Source organism: Salminus brasiliensis, chromosome 8 (genome assembly GCF_030463535.1).
Source record: "Salminus brasiliensis chromosome 8, fSalBra1.hap2, whole genome shotgun sequence".
Classification (NCBI taxonomy): Eukaryota; Metazoa; Chordata; class Actinopteri; order Characiformes; family Bryconidae; genus Salminus; species Salminus brasiliensis.
The window spans coordinates 16741199-16759292 of NC_132885.1; the positions used below are offsets into that span (position 1 = coordinate 16741199).

The following is an 18094-nucleotide window of genomic DNA, read 5'->3' on the forward strand; positions in this document are numbered from 1 at the left end:
GCCACAGTGCTGCGCAGAATTTTATACAGCACAGCAACAGTGATATGCTGCTGAGAATAAAGCACTGGTGTGGCAGGCGGCCAGAGGTCACACACTCCAAAGCTGTTAACATATCCAGCTCATGGCTTAAATGAAATAGAGTGTGATAGCAATGCACTTACCGCATTTTTTTCTTCTCAAAGGAGATGAATTAGCTCTCAGTTAATTATATCAAGGACATACTGTGTATGTGTGTGTGAGTGTGTCTTTGTATGTGTGTATGTTTTTACCTCCTGCTGAGCTAAGGTGCACCAGTAGGAGGTCATCTCGTGAGCCCAGTTTATCAGCTACAGCGGAGAGAACCTCTCGGACAGATGCAGACACAGGCACTCGTATGGTGGTGTAAGTGTGATCACTGCAGTACACCTTAAACAGGACTATAGATATAAAACACAGGTCCATTTCAGTGCAAAAAGCAGGACAAGAATGGACTAATGTTCATGGACAATAAGAAAGACAATGCACACTGAAAAACATTGACCTAATTTAAAATGATAAAGTATATTAAAATTAAACTGATTACGGAGCGATTTCAACTTAGTTCAGTCAGAAGTTGTTGTTTTTTTTTTACATTTGCTTAGGTCTAAAATATGGTTATAATAACGCTAAGCTGAGTCAACTCAACAGCAAACATTTTTATGGGATGTGTCCCAATTGCATACTACACCCCAATACTGTAAGGTATATACCATAAACTAATCGGAACAGTGCAGGTGTGGCAGGTTGGTACACAAAATATTAACATACTATTCTGTTTTGTACTAACAGGAAGTAATGAAGAGTTGCTATGCCAACATATGCAGCTGTACGTTTCTCCTGACGGCGTCGCCACTGCGCTTGCTTGACTATCTGCCATTTTTTTCATTTTTCTAGACGCAAGTAGCTAACAAGTGACCATCAATACCACACTCCAAAACACACTCCAGTTCTAAGTATGCATCATGGATATCTGAGCATACTCACATTTGATCTATATTACATACTTAAAAACTAGTTAGTGTTACTAATTAGAATGCAATTGGGACACACACATAGTCTGTCTCCTGACCATGGAGGACTGGGTTGTTGATGGGATTCGAACGTCTCTTAACAAGCAGGGAGGTAAACAGCTGTAAACAGCTGTTCCACCATGTGGAAAATTTACTCAGAACTGTTTTTATGTAGTGCAATTCCACAGCTGTAGAGTGGCACAACGGTCTAACTGCCTGCTCATCAACTGCTAGGGGACCATAAGTTCAAATAACAGCAAGGGCTCAATGCTTAATTCTCAAAAGCCTCCCAGTCTGGAGACATCATGTAAAAGGGGATGTTTTAACCTGCAAATGAGAATAAGATGAGTTGGATCATTATGTATTGTTGACCGGACTGAGATGCAGAGCTAAAATCTGACTAAACCAAGTTGAGTTAACTCAGAACGTTCTTTGTAATTACTTCCTTCATCATTACTTTTACAGTCAAACGGCGTATTACAATGGTCTTATTTAGAATGACTTGAGCTATCCATTCACAACTATATCAGTCCAGCTATCCGTGTAGAGAAATCATCAGTCAAAGTCCGAAATCCTCACTCTCATCTGTGCTCTTGATTGGCTGCCGTTTCTGTAGTTTCTCATCTCCCATGCTGAACTGGCGGAGCAGCACTTTGTGCTAAAAGGAGACAGAGGGAATAAGAACAAACGGCTGCAGGAAGGGCAGCATATGCAATGAAAAATTGCCCCATTATTTCAGATGTACCATTTCCCCTCACCTTTTTCTGAGAAGGTTTCCCGTCTTCGGAGCTGAAAATAAAGGCAAATGGGTTCAGCCTCAGAAACGATGTGCGTTAGCTTTCATTTACCGTGTCCTATTAAATATCTATATGAATGACGCTGGCAAGAAGAATGAAATCTCACTTGTGTTTAAGGACCTTCTCCAGTTCAGGGAGCTGCTCTTTGAGCGCAGGAATAAGTCTGGCATCTTCGGATACTGCCATATAAAACTCCTGCATCACAAGCAAGAAGAGCATTTCCAGCATGAGAGACGAGCTCATCCACAAAGGAAAAGATCAGAACTATGTGGAGTTAGGATGTAGTTTAATGGAATCAGTGTTGATAATCAGTAATAACAACAACAATGGCAAAAAGAAGAATAAAGCAGGAAAAATATGATCTTTGGTTATGAAAATGATATGGATTTGGATGACAGTAACACTTTACTTGGATGGCCCATTGCTCACCTGACATTTAACTTTTCTACCCACAAGCCATCAGGTTCCTGAACAAGCTGTGAACCTTTCACCAACACCACTGCACTCGGACACTTTATTATTAATACTATATATATATATATATATATATATATATATATATATATATATATATATATATATATATATATATATATATATATACAGTCATGCCCGAAAGTATTCATACCCCTGGCAAAGTTTGACTTAAATTTACTTTTATTTAACCAGAAGTTATATTTTTGCCTTGAAACGACACAGGCATCTCCCAGGAGATAACACGATGATGTACAAGAGGCATCATTGTGGGAAAAAGTATTTCTCAGCTTTTATACACATTTGAACAAAAAGTGGCATGTCCAAAATTATTCATACCCTTTGAAAACTGTCACAGTATATGGGAAAATCCAAAGTTCTATACCATTCCAAATAGTCCAAGCTGTTTTAAAGCATCCTAATTACCCTGATTCATTGGGAACAGCTGTTTTAATCAACTCAACAGGAGAAAAACAGCAGCTCTCTGCAGTTGGTTTGTGGACAGTCATGGCTAAGACAAAGGAGCTCACTAAGGACCTGCGGCTGTGCATTGTGGCCGCTCACAAGTCAGGAAAGGGCTATAAAGCCATATCAAAATGTTTTCAAGTTCCAGTGGCTACAGTGCAAAGTAATATTAAAAAATACAAGAAGTTCCGCACTGTGGAAAATCTCAGAAGATGTGGTCGGAAGCCAAAAGTGACACCTGTGCTGGCCAGGAGAATAGTGAGAGAGGTGAAGAAAAATCCAAGGATCACCACCAAGGCCATCCTGGTGAATCTGGACTCTGCTGGTGGCGACATCTCAAGGCAGACAGTTCAACGGACACTGCACACTGCTGGGTTCCACGGACGCAGGCCAAGGAGGACACCACTTCTCCAGAAAAGGCACACAAAAGCCCGCTTGACCTTTGCAAATGCTCATCTGGACAAAGAAGAAGACTTCTGGTGTTCTGTTTTATGGTCAGATGAAACAAAAATTGAATTGTTTGGCCACAATGATGTGTGCACCATTTGGCGTAAAAAAGGAGAAGCCTTCAACCCTAAGAACACCATCCCCACTGTCAAACATGGTGGTGGGAACCTAATGTTTTGGGGGTGTTTTTCAGCCAATGGACCAGGGAACTTGATCGCAGTAAATGGCACCATGAAAAAAGAGCAATACATCAAGATTCTCAACAACAACATCAGGCAGTCTGCAGAGAAACTTGGCCTTGGGAACCGGTGGACATTTCAGCACGACAACGACCCAAAACACACAGCCAAAGTGGTGAAGAAATGGTTAGCAGACAAAAACATTAATGTTTTGCAGTGGCCCAGCCAGAGTCCTGACTTGAATCCAATTGAGAATCTGTGGAGGGAGCTAAAGATCAGGGTGATGGCAAGGAGACCCTCGAACCTCAAAGAGTTGGAGCTCATCACTAAAGATGAATGGGCAAAAATACCAGTGGAGACATGCAAAAAGCTGGTCAGCAATTACAGGAAGCGTTTGATTGCTGTAATAGCCAATAAAGGCTTTTCTATTAATTATTGAGAAGGGTATGAATAATTTTGGACATGCCACTTTTTGTTCAAATGTGTATAAAAGCTGAGAAATATTTTTTCCCACAATGATGCCTCTTGTACATCATTGTGTTATCTCCTGGGAGATGCCTGTGTCATTTCCAGGCAAAAATATAATTTCTGGTTAAATAAAAGTAAATTTAAGTCAAACTTTGACAGGGGTATGAATACTTTCGGGCATGACTGTATATATATATCAATGCTATGGACAACATCACTAAGTCACTTTATACAACAGGAATAGACATAAACATACATATTTATATTTAGCTCCACTCTCTCTCAGACTATACCTGTCTCATAAATATACATGTCAGAGAATTTCTACAAATCCCTCTTGTCTTTGTATATTCTGTATTTTGTGTATATTTTATTTAATATAATTTTTTAAACTTTATTTTTTTAATAATTTTTATTTTTAGTATGTATATACTTTTGTCCTACTGTAGAGTATCAACCTGAGCCTCACCACAAGCATTTCAATGCATAAATGTCCTGACATGTTGTGCAAATGACAAATAAACCCGAAACCTGAAACTAACATTTAACTGTATGCCTATTAAATGCGACTGAACTTTAGGCTGAATGTAATGCCTATGATTGTCTATTGAATGTAGCCCTGCACCTAACCATAAGCCTTGCCTTAACCTTAACATTTTAGGGTTAGGTTTGGGATCAGGTTTAAGGTTAGGTGTAGGGTCACATTCTATAGACAACCATTTGCATTTAGTTGCATTTGAAAATATATTCAGTCAAATTATATTTAAATGTCAGGTGAGCATGACATCTATAGGACATGCTACATGACATCTATAATGGACCATACAAGTAAAGGGATTCTTAATGAACGAATAGATTATGATGACATTGTGGTTGGTGTGGCGCAACAGATAACACCACCACCTACCATTGCGTTACAACAACACCATGTGGGAGACCAGGGTTCGATTCCCGGTCTGGGTGACTATGCTGCACTACACCAATAAGAGTCCTTGGGCAAGACTCCTAACACTACATTGGCCCACCTCTGTAATACGAGTTACCTTGTAAGCTGCTCTGGATAAGAGTGTCAGCTAAATACCGTAAATGTAAACATGACAATGCTTATTATTATTATTAATAACATATATGTTTATGCAGTTTTTTAAATTGAACTCAATTGAAAGACTGAATGGAGCTGTCCTTGTGCTTGGTGTTTATGTGTGCTGTGCTGAGTGAAACCTGGAGGAAGGCCAGTGAACTCTCCTCCTCCTGCAGGTGGTCCGTGTTGATGGCTGCCCACTGCAGCACCAGGCGTATGACCCTGCGCTTGTTATTCAGAGCGTAGTCCAGCCTCTCCTGATCGCTGCCCTGAGAAGCATGTGCGTGGTAGGTTCACTGGGGTTAAGGACAAAATGTAGTACACAGCTCCAGACCTGTCACAGCAGCTGGGAAACATCCACACACCACATATTGCATAATGTTCATTGGAAGCTGTTTGCAATGTTTCGTGTTGAGCAAGTGTTTCCTGGTAAAGCTGTCATAGTGGAGGAACTTGTGGCATTACAAGGAGGTGTAAAAAAAGCAATGATGTAGAAAGGCACTGAGGTTTAAAGAGATAAAAGAGAACAAGAGAGAGAGAGAGAATGAGTTAAAGGATATTGGGCCAAGAGGAGTGGACACAGTTGAGTATTGGGGATAAACACACAGTGCATAAGCACAAAATCATCCAACGCTGGATCTGCAGACAAAGAGAAACATAAACAGATAAACAATGAGGTTAATGGCAACAGAAAAGGAAAAAGGAAAAATCTGCCTGTGCAATAAATGTTAGTCCAGAGAGCTATAACCTGAGCTCACTGTAAATATAATAATAATAATAATAATAATAATATAGCCCATTTTATTTTACAATTTCAATTAACATGTTGTAATGGTGGTGGCATGGTAGATGGTACAAGATTTTAACTTGTATCCCAGAGGCCTACTCTGGGAGTCACCACAGGTTTTGGAAGGCAGGACCCGAATGCCAATTGGAAGCTCAAATAAATAAATTACATGAAATCCAGGCCACATAACTAAACCCACCCGATTTGATGTAGGTTGGTACATCATAGAGAACAAAGGATGGCTGGGGAAACACTAGCTGTCTCAGAAATAGACAGAAAACTCTATAAGCAAAGAGCAGCTTTATTTTTCCTTTCCTTGTTTTATTTTTTCTTTTCTTTTGTGAGAGGGAAGTGAGGGGGATTGCAAAACTGCAAAAAAATTGCCCTCTTACCCAAAATTACACGCTGTTGCATTTGACCAAAACTGGAGGCAAAGACACAGCAATGTCTGTCTCTGCCTCAACCCTGATACATGCTTAATTAGCTCTGGGAGATGTGCGCCTTCTCCCCCTGGTGGCGGGAGACACCCCAGCCCTGCTCCTGGTCCTTACACAAGTAGCTCACATTGCAATGTTTAAAAAGCAATGGTAAACCATTTTGGTTAAATGGTTAAAAGAATTGAAACAATAAAAAGGCAAAAACAGTAAGAAAAACAATAATAAATAAAGACGTGCGATCCTGCATGTCAGCAGTGTTGGGGTACCTGAATCTGTGAACTGGGAATCTAACTTCATGGTCTCTAGGAAGTGCTCCAGAATCTTCTCTGGAGTTCCGGACATCACAGTGTACCTGCGGCACAGAACATCACACTGTCAAATGTGCCAGTCGGCTGCTCACTAATTAAAATGTTACATCAGCCCGTCTTGCTGTTTTAGTTTTAGAACTGTATTGATGTAACACGTCACACATTTCAATCATCTAAATTCAAAGGGCTGCTTTTTCAGTGTGAAGTCTGAGATTCCAGTAATGCCACAGCTTTATTGTATCTGTATCCTGTCCCTCCGATCCCAGACTAAAAGACTTCCAAAGAGCTTGTTTTAGTCCCACTAAGACATTCACCAAAATACAGTAGGACCCCGGGGCCTGTGTGTATTTACATCCCAAAATAAATATAATAGAAGTAAACAAAAAGCCTAGTCATCCGAGAGCTTGGCCCAATAGTTAAAACCGTGAAACCAGCTGAGAGCAGCCACAGAAAACATAAAAAACTGTATCAGGATTATGACAGAAATGTTCAAACAGTTTAGTTACATTTTTAACACGAAGCATTTGCTGGTATTACACAGTGGAGAATCACTCTAGAGCAGTTAGGCAGAGATCCCTTGTACAGAAGCCTCCACAGAGACAGCAGTTCCTCTGGGACAGAGAGCTTGGCTCTAAATTTGGAGCGAACCTGCCCATCTAACTCGAAAACGAGCCAACAGTTTTTACACACCTCTGGTACAAAAGACAACGAGAAAGAGAGAGCGAGGAAAATAGAGAAAGAATGAGGTAGAGAGAGACAGAGAGAAATAGAGAGAGATAATGAGACAGAGGAAGAAATAGAGAGATAAAGAGGCAGAGAGAGAAAAAGAGAGAGAGCGAGAAGGAAGCAGAGAGAGGTAAACAGACAAACAGAGAGAAAGAGGCAGAGAAAGACATGCAGAGAGAAAGAGAGAAAGAGACTGAGAGAAATAGATAGTGTACACATGCAAGAAAGAGAGAAAGAAAGAGAGAGAGAGAGAGAGAGAGAGAGAGAGAGAGAGAGAGAGAGAGCGAGAGAGAGAGAGAGAGAGAGAGAGAGAAAGAGAGAGATAGATAGAAAGAGAGAGAGAGAGAGGGAGATAAAGAATGAGACATACTTGAGTGGTGAGGAGCCCGCATGGCTGGAGCTTCGGATGTTGCTTTTCTCGAGTACTAAAACATCCTCTTCATGTTCCTTCAGTCGCACTGTATTTGCCTCTACACCCTAAACACACACACACACATATATGCCACTTGTTGGCTACAAGGGTTACTGGCCATCACACATGCTTTACTCTGCACACACACATACTCATACACACACACACACAGACCCGGAGGCTGGATTACTGAATGGTGGGGTCAGCATGGTGGATTAGTACTGTTGTGAAAGTAGCAGTGAGTGTAAAGTGTAGTCAGCAGATTAATGATGCTGAAGCTGAGAACAATACAACACACACTCCTACAGTTAGCACTGCACTGTGTAGACCATGTACTGAGCACAGAAGTGAAGTGCAATACTGAGATTTATAGGAAACTATTAGAAAAATCACATTATCCTTACAGCTCCTCAAAGAGGTACCATCTAATATCTAGATGTAATATAAAGACCTAGCAGAAACACTGGCTGGTATCTAGCCTGTTATAGTCAGCCACTCTATGTGAAATCAGTCAGCCAAGACATGTTTGGTGTCTGCAGTTTGCTGCATTGCAACTGCATGGTCAACCTTATATTGATGATCAAATTTCTGTATTAAAAACTTGGCAAAAACCATCTTCATCTGTTTGACATTATCCCTGGTATGGAATAGAGTGTGGAATGCTAATTACATTTACATTTACATTTATGGCATTTAGCAGACACTCTTATCCAGAGCGACTTACAAAGTGCTTTGCTATTTACCCAAGAAAAGCCTTAGCTAGTTAGAATAGACCAATAAATCAAAGGATACCTCTAAGCTTAGACATTACTAAACACAAGACAATAAGGTGACTATAGTACTCTAATCGTCCAAGTACTCTCGGAAGAGGTGGGTCTTCAGTCTGCTCATTATGTTCACTGGGTGAGAATGTCAAAAATGGATTTCGTTGTCTGTGTTGGCATAACGCAGCTCTTCAGACATTTATTTTGAGCTACAGGTAAAGCTTTGATTTTTGTTGAATGGCAGAAAAATGACAAAGAAATGCATTCCTGTATTTTCCAAAAAGCATGTGTGACTGCTTGGTTGAGTTGCCCAGTTAGGGAAAACAGAATTGGACACTAATGTTAGCTCAGTATAAAAACTGCAAAAGATCATCTCCTTTTTCCTTGCTAGACTGAATTGTATGTGGTTTTACCGTCAGCTCCATTTCCTCTTTACATAATAACACATGATCTACTAGTACTCATTATTTTTGCCATAGTCTTCATAGATGCAGCTCACTGAGGAACACTGTAAATTGAATGGCTGTAGCTACAGCTATCTATATATGTAGGTAGCTATTAAACAACACATTTACTCTCACAAACACAACATGAGGCTGCCCATGTTTTATTGAGCACAGTAACATTATTATAATCTAGTTCTATTGTGTTACAGTGAGTGTTTTGTAATACTTGTTAGTTCATGCATTGAATGACCCTAACTGAGCAAGTCAACCAGTTGGGTACGTATCTGCTTCCTGTATAGGTAATCTGTTTTTACCAAGAATTATTTTTTGCAATAATGTTTCTTAGTGTTAGCGCCACTCAAGAACTAAATAAGCAAGCATCAGACACCAACCACATCTTGGCCAACTGACTACAATATTTTCCCATGTACACAATTCCTATATGTTTAAATGAGGGTTCTTCAATTCTAGCTCTTGTGAGCTGGTGTCAAACCTGGTTTAGTGATTTCCCCAATGAAACACACCTACTAAACATAGCAGCTGACTGATGAATCAGGTGTGTTTGAGCAATTAAATCACCACTGTGCTGGCCACAGAAGAACCCTGGTTAAGAGTGATACAAATGTATTGTTGCAATGGTGTAAAGTCACCAGCAGAGGGAGACTCTGGCCAATCAAAAGAGAGTCCAGCAGCAGCTCAAACCCATGGCTCTGTCATTAGTTTCAATTGAGCATATGTGGGTGTAGTATTTTCATGACCCATGGAGTCACTATGTAAGGAATAAAATGCCTTTTTAGGGTCAGCTATTCAAAGTGGCAGCAGAAACTGCTGTCAAGATCATTTGTTCGAAATTGCTCTTAGATGTTCCTTACTAGAGGTATTAGAATCAGATTTGTCTCCAATAAAGCACCACATGAATGTGACTCATATCTGAATTGAAAAGATCAGACTGGATTCCCCACAGCCCTGAAAATCAGATCTTTGTCACATTCAGGCAGGTAATATGAACATAGCCAAAATGCTCAGATAGGAAAAGCTGCAGTATTTCCAGTTAGTATAGATACTGTCCATCAACTACAAGCACAACAGTACTGTCTTGCAAAAACATGTATCTCCATTTTTGCCATTTTTTTACTTTCTGAAGTACTTTAAAATACATATATACATATATTTTTAATAAAAATGAAAACTAATTATTATTTACACTATGTAAATATTGCATGATAAATAAAAACCAAAGGTAGGAAGTTTTTCTGTAAAGTTGGCATTTTGAAGATACTAGGTTTTTGCATGACAGGGACAATATAAACAAGGTTTACAGCAAACTCTTCAATTACCAAATATACTTAGGTTCTGTATTTTCAGGACAAAACCTCCCCATACACATACACACACATATATATAAACACACACACAAACAGAGTGTCCAGTCAGACATTGCTTTGGTTTCCTGAGCCAAGGCACCCATTGTCTAAGCAACTAGCGAGAGGTTTTCCTGTGTTAAGAGTCAGCAAGCAGGCAGATTACTCACTGAGATAGAGATTACAGCTGAGAGAGAGATAAAGAAAAAGACACACCCACAAATAATAACCCAAAAGTACAAAAATAAAGGAACCAATGAAGCATTCATTATGTTAATGTGGCAAAAATACCATGAAACAGCTGATCAACTCAGCCAAACCAGTGGAAAATACAGGCATGCTAACACAGTTAACCCCTCACCCTGAGGATCCTGTTAAAGTCCTCTTTATCCACCCTCAGGAAATGGCAGTTGTCCTCTCGCAGGACTATGGAGGCTGCACGCGGGGCATCATTCACCAGAGCCAGCTTTCCAAAATCATCACCCTCGTGGAGAGTGCAAACCACACCCTGCAATAAACACATCATTTTTACTCTCCAACTCTAGCCATGGCATGCCCACTCAGAGCAAACACACTCTCTAAAACTTCAATTTAGTTACTACACACACACACACACACACACACTTACACAAAGCCAATCGTAATAAATGGCTGTAATGTGATTAGCCGGCAAGCTTTAAAACGGATTAGAGGCTTAATTTGTCACTTGAATAGGAAAGCCTTGTAACAGTAACTGATCCCACCTTTCCATAGATGACCACATTAACTGAGCCCTTTAGGATGATGTACCATGAGGTGCCCTCCTCTCCCTGATTAAACACTGACGATGAGAGAAAAACACAGCAAGGATTACAACAAAGAACCTCCCAGAACCACATATTAGGCAGCTTATCTTTGAGTAGTACGCTGAATGTGTTTAATATTAATCTAGTGTTGTTTATTATGGTATTCTAGGTATGCAGGAAAAAGTTTAGAAGTACCGATATGTGAAATCAATCAAGTTATATTTAGATACCGCACTTACACACTGTTCCAGCTTTCGCATGAGACTCAAAAATGAGGACGCCTGCTAACTCCCTTTTTACCTGAGGAAAGAAGACACACGCATTTACAATACATAACACATCACAGAATTCTTTAGTCAAAAGTTCACCTAACTCACATCTTCTAGTTTGGTTATATCGCATATCTCAGTTTGGTCAACAATACATTTGAGCCTCAAACACATGAGTTAATGTGCTACATTAAAACATTAATACTTTTGTCTGTGTTAGGACCCCTCCTATCATGTGGGGAAGCCTTCCTATTGTCAACCTCCTGACCATGAAGGTTGTGCTACTGATCTCTTGGCAAGCAGGCAGTTTAGATAGTCATGCCACTTTAAAGCTGTGAGACCATGTGCACATCTGTGTCCAAGAAGGAATGGCATGGTACATTTACTCAGACCTGAAATCTCATGTAGTGTAATTTCACAGCTCTAGGTGGCACAACAGTCTAACTGCCTGATTATCATGTATAGAGATTGTATGTTGTCCCAGAAAGGGCTTAGCACTCCATTATCAAAAGCCTCCTAGTCTGGGGACATCATGCGATAGGGGAAGTTCTACCCGCAGGTAGGAATAAACAGTAAACAATACAATAAATTAAAGCAATTTCAGCTGCAGTTCATTTACTAATGTTTCTGGGTTGGCTCAAATCAATATGTGTTGTTGACTGAACAAATGATCATTTTTTGCAGTGTGGGTTTCCAACCTGGATTCTAATTTTAAGCACAAGTAAGTTCAGCAGATCTTGTTCTTATGAATTGGTGACTTTCAAACTTTGATACAGGGCAGTCTGAACAAATGCTCCTGATGAAGGTTACACTGTATAAGCATCCCACTCTGGGAAGACCGCAGATACATTAAGGTCATTTAAGATTGCAGAGTCTGCACATACTGTCGTAGAGAGATGTGATAAGGCTTTTATATGCAGCAGCTCCTCATAAATAATCTCTAAATCATCTACTGTCCTCTGGCCAGGCCTACAAAGAGAGAGAGAGAGAGAGAGAATTAAAGAGTTAGGGCAAGAGTAAAACACAGACAGAAAGAAATATCCCAAACTGTAAATGGATGATCAGAAAATACGGTCAATGGCAGGGAAGTCTCAAATAAAGTTGAAGACATTAGGCTGCAGTATACGGACCCCTTCCTTGATGATCTTAAAATGCCCTTTCCGTCAGTGTTTTATGTTCCTTGATTAGTCTGTTCAGCTCTCCTTAAAGAAGACCCAAGCTTGAAGCCAGACCCATATAATATAAATCAGTTACATTTCGAAGCAGCTCTATTCATAGCTGTGCCCTTGAGGGTAATATAATGATGATACAGCCTCAGAGGTCGCTCGTGTTTCTGGGGCGAGAGCGTACTGTTTTCGAAGGATCATGCGCATGTGAGCATCAGGGCCCATCTGTGACAGGAGGAGGAGTGTATCCTGCAGTTCTTCACTGCTCTCTTTCTTCTCGTCCTCGCTGGGGAGCGGCGCGTCCTCCTGCTCATCGTCCAGGAAGCGGTAGAACAGATACTTATCCTGGAAGTTTAGCTCCTGGTCAACTGCAGCACAACACAGAACAGAACAGCACTCTTAAAAACATTCAGAGACAAACACACACAGTCACACGTACATGACAGCACCACAGTGTGTGCTGCCCTGGTTGTATTTGTTACTCTGGTCCAGAGTGACTGGGAATAGATGTCCTGTCAGAACTCATCAGGTGTAACGAGCGAGCCGTGCTACATCTGGACTGCAGTGTGTGCCAACGGAGAGACAAAGCCTTTAAACGATGCTTGCTTTATTCATGAAGTGGAACATCAGCTCAGTTCCACTGGCACAGCTCACTCGCACACAGAGCAATCTGACTATAATGAGAGAAAGTGTAACTAGATGTGATGGTGTTTAAATCTATATCATATGTATCTCCCAACTGGTGACTTTACATGCTCAACTTGCCCACTGTGTCGAGGCTACTGGGGAGGGTAAGAAGTATTACTACGTTTTTCCACTGCAGCCCCACTGCAGACCTTCCAGCGGACTCGCCACATCCCTTCCATTTGTTTCATTAATAAAAGATATTAGAAGTAAAGTCATTGTGGATCATTACAAACGCTTTAGTTTAAAAATACCAAGTAGCAAATCCTGGAAAAATAAGATAATCGATTAAAACAAATAAATAAATTGCACCGCAGCCCTCTGAATCATAATCAAATCGACTCGCAAGGTGCCTAGAAATTCCCACCCCTACTGTACAGTCGCATGATGTATATTGCATGACAGTCAAAGACAGCATAACTGACCGTGGTTGAGCACTCCCTCCTCCAGCAGGACCTGCCACATCCCCACAGCCTGAACCCGCGAGTGCACACAGGAACTCTGCTGCATGTGCCAGTCAACCAGCTCTGTGCCTACACAGCACCTTCTACACTCACACACACACACACACACACACAAACACACATACATAACACTTTCCATTGACACAAACTATAGCATTGTGCTTCAATGGAAAGCCAAGTCTTATTCACTTCCACTGAAAACAGTGATCCATTAAATTTATCTGATTCAAATGTATACACATGTCTGTAAACCAGTCATACTACAATCATGTTAGTCCTAGGTATTTATTTATTATTAATTATTATTTATTTATTTTATATTCATGTGAATGCTCGCTTTTACAGCATAGATATTTCCATACTCCTCAGACACTCACCTGTAAGTCTTAAGGTGGTACTTCCTGTCTCGGATCATGTGAGGTGCTTGACAGAGGATGGCACTCCTCAGCACTTTGCCTGCTCGCAAAATCTTCTCCGATGGCACCTACAACATACAAACATCTGCATCAGAACAGGGCGCTGCGAGCTCCACTGCTGTGGTTGGCTCACACAGCTGTCAATCTGCTGATGGGATGGATTTAGTACCTGTATTATGGGTTTGGGGTGGAGTTTGGCAATGTTTTCAATAAAAGGTCTCTGAAAAACAAAATGTAGAAACAGACTGATGCGTGCAACATGGAGATGAGATGAAACAACAGAAAAGTGAATGAGATGGAGCGTGAGACAGAAAAATGAGGATATTTCGCTGTGATGTCGTAATTGTTTTAACATTTCAAATGTCACTCTGGTTTCACAAACTCTCTGTTTAGGTTGCTTTAACAGCATAGCCACTCGCTCAGAGAATGCCATCGGAAGAACGCATCAATAATCAATGAGGTTTTCGTCCCTTTGTAGCCAAAAGAACTGCATTGGAAACCTGAGAAAGTGCACAGTCATCACAATCGTCCAAACACATCACTAACTGCTGCTGAGTAATGCTAAGGGTGCTTCTTCCAGAGCAATTGTACTTCACTCCTCACAAAAAAACATCTCTGTCCTTTAAAGATTAAGAACACTTCATGACAATCTGTCACTCCACAAGTCTCCGTCCACTGACATTAATTACAGATTAGTGATGGATGAATCTTCAAGTTCTGATAAACAGCTCTAAAACATAAAGGCCAAACTAAATCTTAGCAATCTTAAATTTCATTTAATGGATTATTCAATAAGCTTTCATAATCCAGTTAAGTTCACTCACTGTTAATCTGTGTTAAACGTGATACTGGAGTTCTTAAGGCACTAGAAGTCATGATGTCTTTCTAATCCATGTCTTGTAAACAATGAAAAGCGTATTATGGGAACTAAACACTTAAAACCAACATTTATCTATTTATTATCAGTTGTTTTTCAGAAAGAGAAAGCAATAGATCAGTGAATCACTGTCTCCATTTCCATGTCTCTAAAAGACACAGAAGAAGCTATTATCTGCAGAAAAAGAATCATGTATAAGATATATGAACACCTACTTTTGTTCTGTTTTGTCCATTTATTTGAATAACTCAGTAGCAAGTTTACTACATCTTAGTTTTGCAAATAAGATAAATTATATGCATATCTTAGCCCTCAGATGGCCAGCTGGCAGATCCAAACATGTACACCCTTTTAAAATGTAGGAATAATGTAGTGTCTTCAATGTAGTTATTTCATAATAAGCATTAGGGTGTAATAAGGCTGGGGTTTTAAGGGGCTAAGCATTACCTATACTAGACATATCTTCATTGGCACTCAAAATATATATCTCCAAAAAGGCAACTTTACAGGAAAAGGAAGAACCTTCAATGGAAGGCAATGTAAAGTAATTTTATTCCACATCATTTTGGAGCATTTCTATTAGTGTGACACTCATGAAATGTTTTGTCACGTGGAGATACAATGGAAACACATTTTTTTTTGACAGCCACAAAAAATGATCTAAATTTGATGTAGTATGGAAACACTGTTAAAGCTTTAAAATGTCCTATTACTGTTTTTGTGATATTGTGAAGATCAAACCATTTACATGCCATTGCACCTTCTCCTATTTTGTATTTTCCACAAAAAAAAGATCCCACTGGAAATATCAACTGTTCTTCTTGGTAAATAACACCATAAAAGCATCAAAAGTGGGAAAGAATACAGTTAAAAAGTTGCACAAGGCCCCTTTAAATGGAAGTGATGCATTTGTGCAGTAAATTCAAGTGCAGGTAAATTGTTTCTTTTTACATGGTCTTTTTCCTAACAATCTGAGTGAAGTCAGCAATGTGTACACACATAGCAGTTCAGTTTTGCAGTGTAATGGTGGACAGAGGCATATCAGTGTGTGTGTGTGTGTGTGTGTGTGCTGAACAGCAGGCATGGCTGCAGGAGCTGCTCTCCTTCTGTTTCTCTGGAAGCTGAGGAGAGACTGTTCTGCCCTACAGTCATGCCCAGTTCACACTCCAGCAGACTGCATTTTTAACACCCACACCCACTCTTTCAATTATGCATTACACTATAAAATCCCTCCATACATCCATTACAACATAACAATATGTCAGTGCTGCATTCTGAATGGGAACAGACAAGTAACAAATGTCTAGAGTGATGAATGTTAAACAATGTTTAATGTGACAGCTGCGTAACCTTTAATATTACCTTTAATAGTATCACAAATTAACACAGAAACATCAGGGTTCACCATTAACGACTTTCTGGTTGCACGAGGCAAACAAAAATCTATTGGTCAAGCTGATGTTTATTCACAGGATACTTGCGGACGCTGCACTTCATACTGCCTTCATTTAGTTTCCTATGCAAACCCCACCCACCAGCTGAGGAAAATGGTCTAATCTGGTTGTGCATCAGGTTAAAGTCGCCAATTGCTCTGTTTGTGGGTAATTGTCTACAGCACGAGACATGACTCGAACCATCACAGAAGTAGGGAGATTCAACTGTACAAAGGAAATGTAGCACAGGATGGCTCCCTCATACGCAGCATTACTCATGCTAGGATGAATGAAGACTATATTATGAAATGTAGTCTCACAGGAGCTCAACCACAGTGGGGTTAGATGATGTATGTGTGTGTGTTATATGCAAGCTTAGTGAGAGAAAGTGGGGGTTGCATTTGCCCTCTGTGCTGACCGTAGCTCATTCTTGATTTATCAAGTACTGTACATTTAAACTAGGACTAGGTCTCAACCTTTAGAAGTCATTGTTATTGCCACCGATTACAAAAACACTATGTAATCGCTGTGATCGGACCCAGTGATATTTTTATTGGTTCGTAAATCAGCTTTAAGCTTCTGATCCACTTCTGATCCTTGGGTTTGCTGTAGCAGAGTGTCCTCTAGGTGGCATTAATAGATATGATCCTCAGCTGCTGCAGACGAAGTTCTCCTTGATTAGAAAATTACTCTAGACAGAGTTGTCTTCTAATTCTAACTCTCCATTAAATAGTGCTGCAGTTACATTTTCTACATTTCATATGTCTTTATGTCTAATTCTAACTCTTCACTCTGCCATAAAATGTTTGTGTTTTTTTGCCTGTTTTTGTTCAGGCTGCTGGTTGTAGTTGTTCAACGACAAAGATATATTCTTTTCATTATTTTCATTTGGGAAGATATAACATTCCTCCCATCCTGTCTTTACTTTTAAAGTACACCAGGTTAGAAAGCAAAATATAGTGAAACTGATCTGGTCTATCAGAGAGAGAACCACACTCCTTTCTTTGGTTCTAAACTGAGTGGCACATTTATAACCTAATTACAACCAATGTTCTAAAGGAACTGGGAGCTGAATGGTCAGGTAGGTCAGTCCAATATTAAACACTATAGAATTTAAAACAGTCATTTAAGTTGCTACCAGACAAAGTAAATCAGTCAGATTAAATAAACCGTCTAAAAAGTGTGATTCTACTGGTGTTTACTAGTGTATTAGCACATCTTATCTAAGTTCGGATCGGACTGAATTGGTATTAGTGGATAGTCAGCATTAAAACACTCGTATAGGATTGGGGGGGCCAAAATACTTGACGTTCAGGAACTTTGTCAAAAGTGTAGATTCTAAACTTTCATTCTATATAATTCATTTTTGTGCTTGTAAACAGATGATAAATATATAATTATTTTGAGTTTGCTGAGAAGTTGTTGCTATAGTTGTATTCTGCCTTTTGTGGACCAAAATGGGGGAAGGACAGAAGCACAAATGCTAACATGTCAGTGGTGCATCAAAATGCTTTGTTATCAATTTGTTATTTTAAGGTACAATTTCTACATAATGTTCCTTTAAACAATGTCACGCAAGCATCAAGATCCACTAATGTCAACAAACTTGACTAACATTTTTTGGGCAGTATATTCTGACTACCCAAATGAACCTTAATGAAAATAGTAAATTTACAGGGGTGTGAGAGGTTATCTTAGAAGGGCAAGGAAATGACCAGCAGCCAAGGAGGAGCAGGAAATGTGATGGACTCACACACACATGCCACGACTGTTGTGTTTATATTTAGACAAAACTTTGAATAAACGTTGCATTCTTGCAT

The 18094-nt window shown here is 39.9% G+C and overlaps 1 protein-coding gene across 3 annotated transcripts in view; it reads right to left on the reverse strand.

Moving 5' to 3' along the window:
• rapgef4a (Rap guanine nucleotide exchange factor 4a) overlaps nucleotides 1-18094 on the reverse strand; it is a 56546-nt gene that overhangs the window by 7656 nt on the left and 30796 nt on the right. For all 3 annotated transcript variants that reach the window (XM_072685840.1, XM_072685838.1, XM_072685841.1), the window contains 15 exons: nucleotides 13926-14032; nucleotides 13510-13631; nucleotides 12585-12768; nucleotides 12119-12203; nucleotides 11205-11265; nucleotides 10924-11000; nucleotides 10542-10688; nucleotides 7568-7674; nucleotides 6430-6515; nucleotides 5500-5578; nucleotides 5080-5230; nucleotides 1932-2020; nucleotides 1787-1817; nucleotides 1608-1686; nucleotides 270-416 (listed from right to left, as the gene is read on the reverse strand). In XM_072685840.1, the coding sequence (XP_072541941.1) occupies nucleotides 270-416; nucleotides 1608-1686; nucleotides 1787-1817; nucleotides 1932-2020; nucleotides 5080-5230; nucleotides 5500-5578; nucleotides 6430-6515; nucleotides 7568-7674; nucleotides 10542-10688; nucleotides 10924-11000; nucleotides 11205-11265; nucleotides 12119-12203; nucleotides 12585-12768; nucleotides 13510-13631; nucleotides 13926-14032 (1552 nt within the window). The remainder of the gene's footprint in view (nucleotides 1-269; nucleotides 417-1607; nucleotides 1687-1786; nucleotides 1818-1931; nucleotides 2021-5079; nucleotides 5231-5499; nucleotides 5579-6429; nucleotides 6516-7567; nucleotides 7675-10541; nucleotides 10689-10923; nucleotides 11001-11204; nucleotides 11266-12118; nucleotides 12204-12584; nucleotides 12769-13509; nucleotides 13632-13925; nucleotides 14033-18094) is intronic.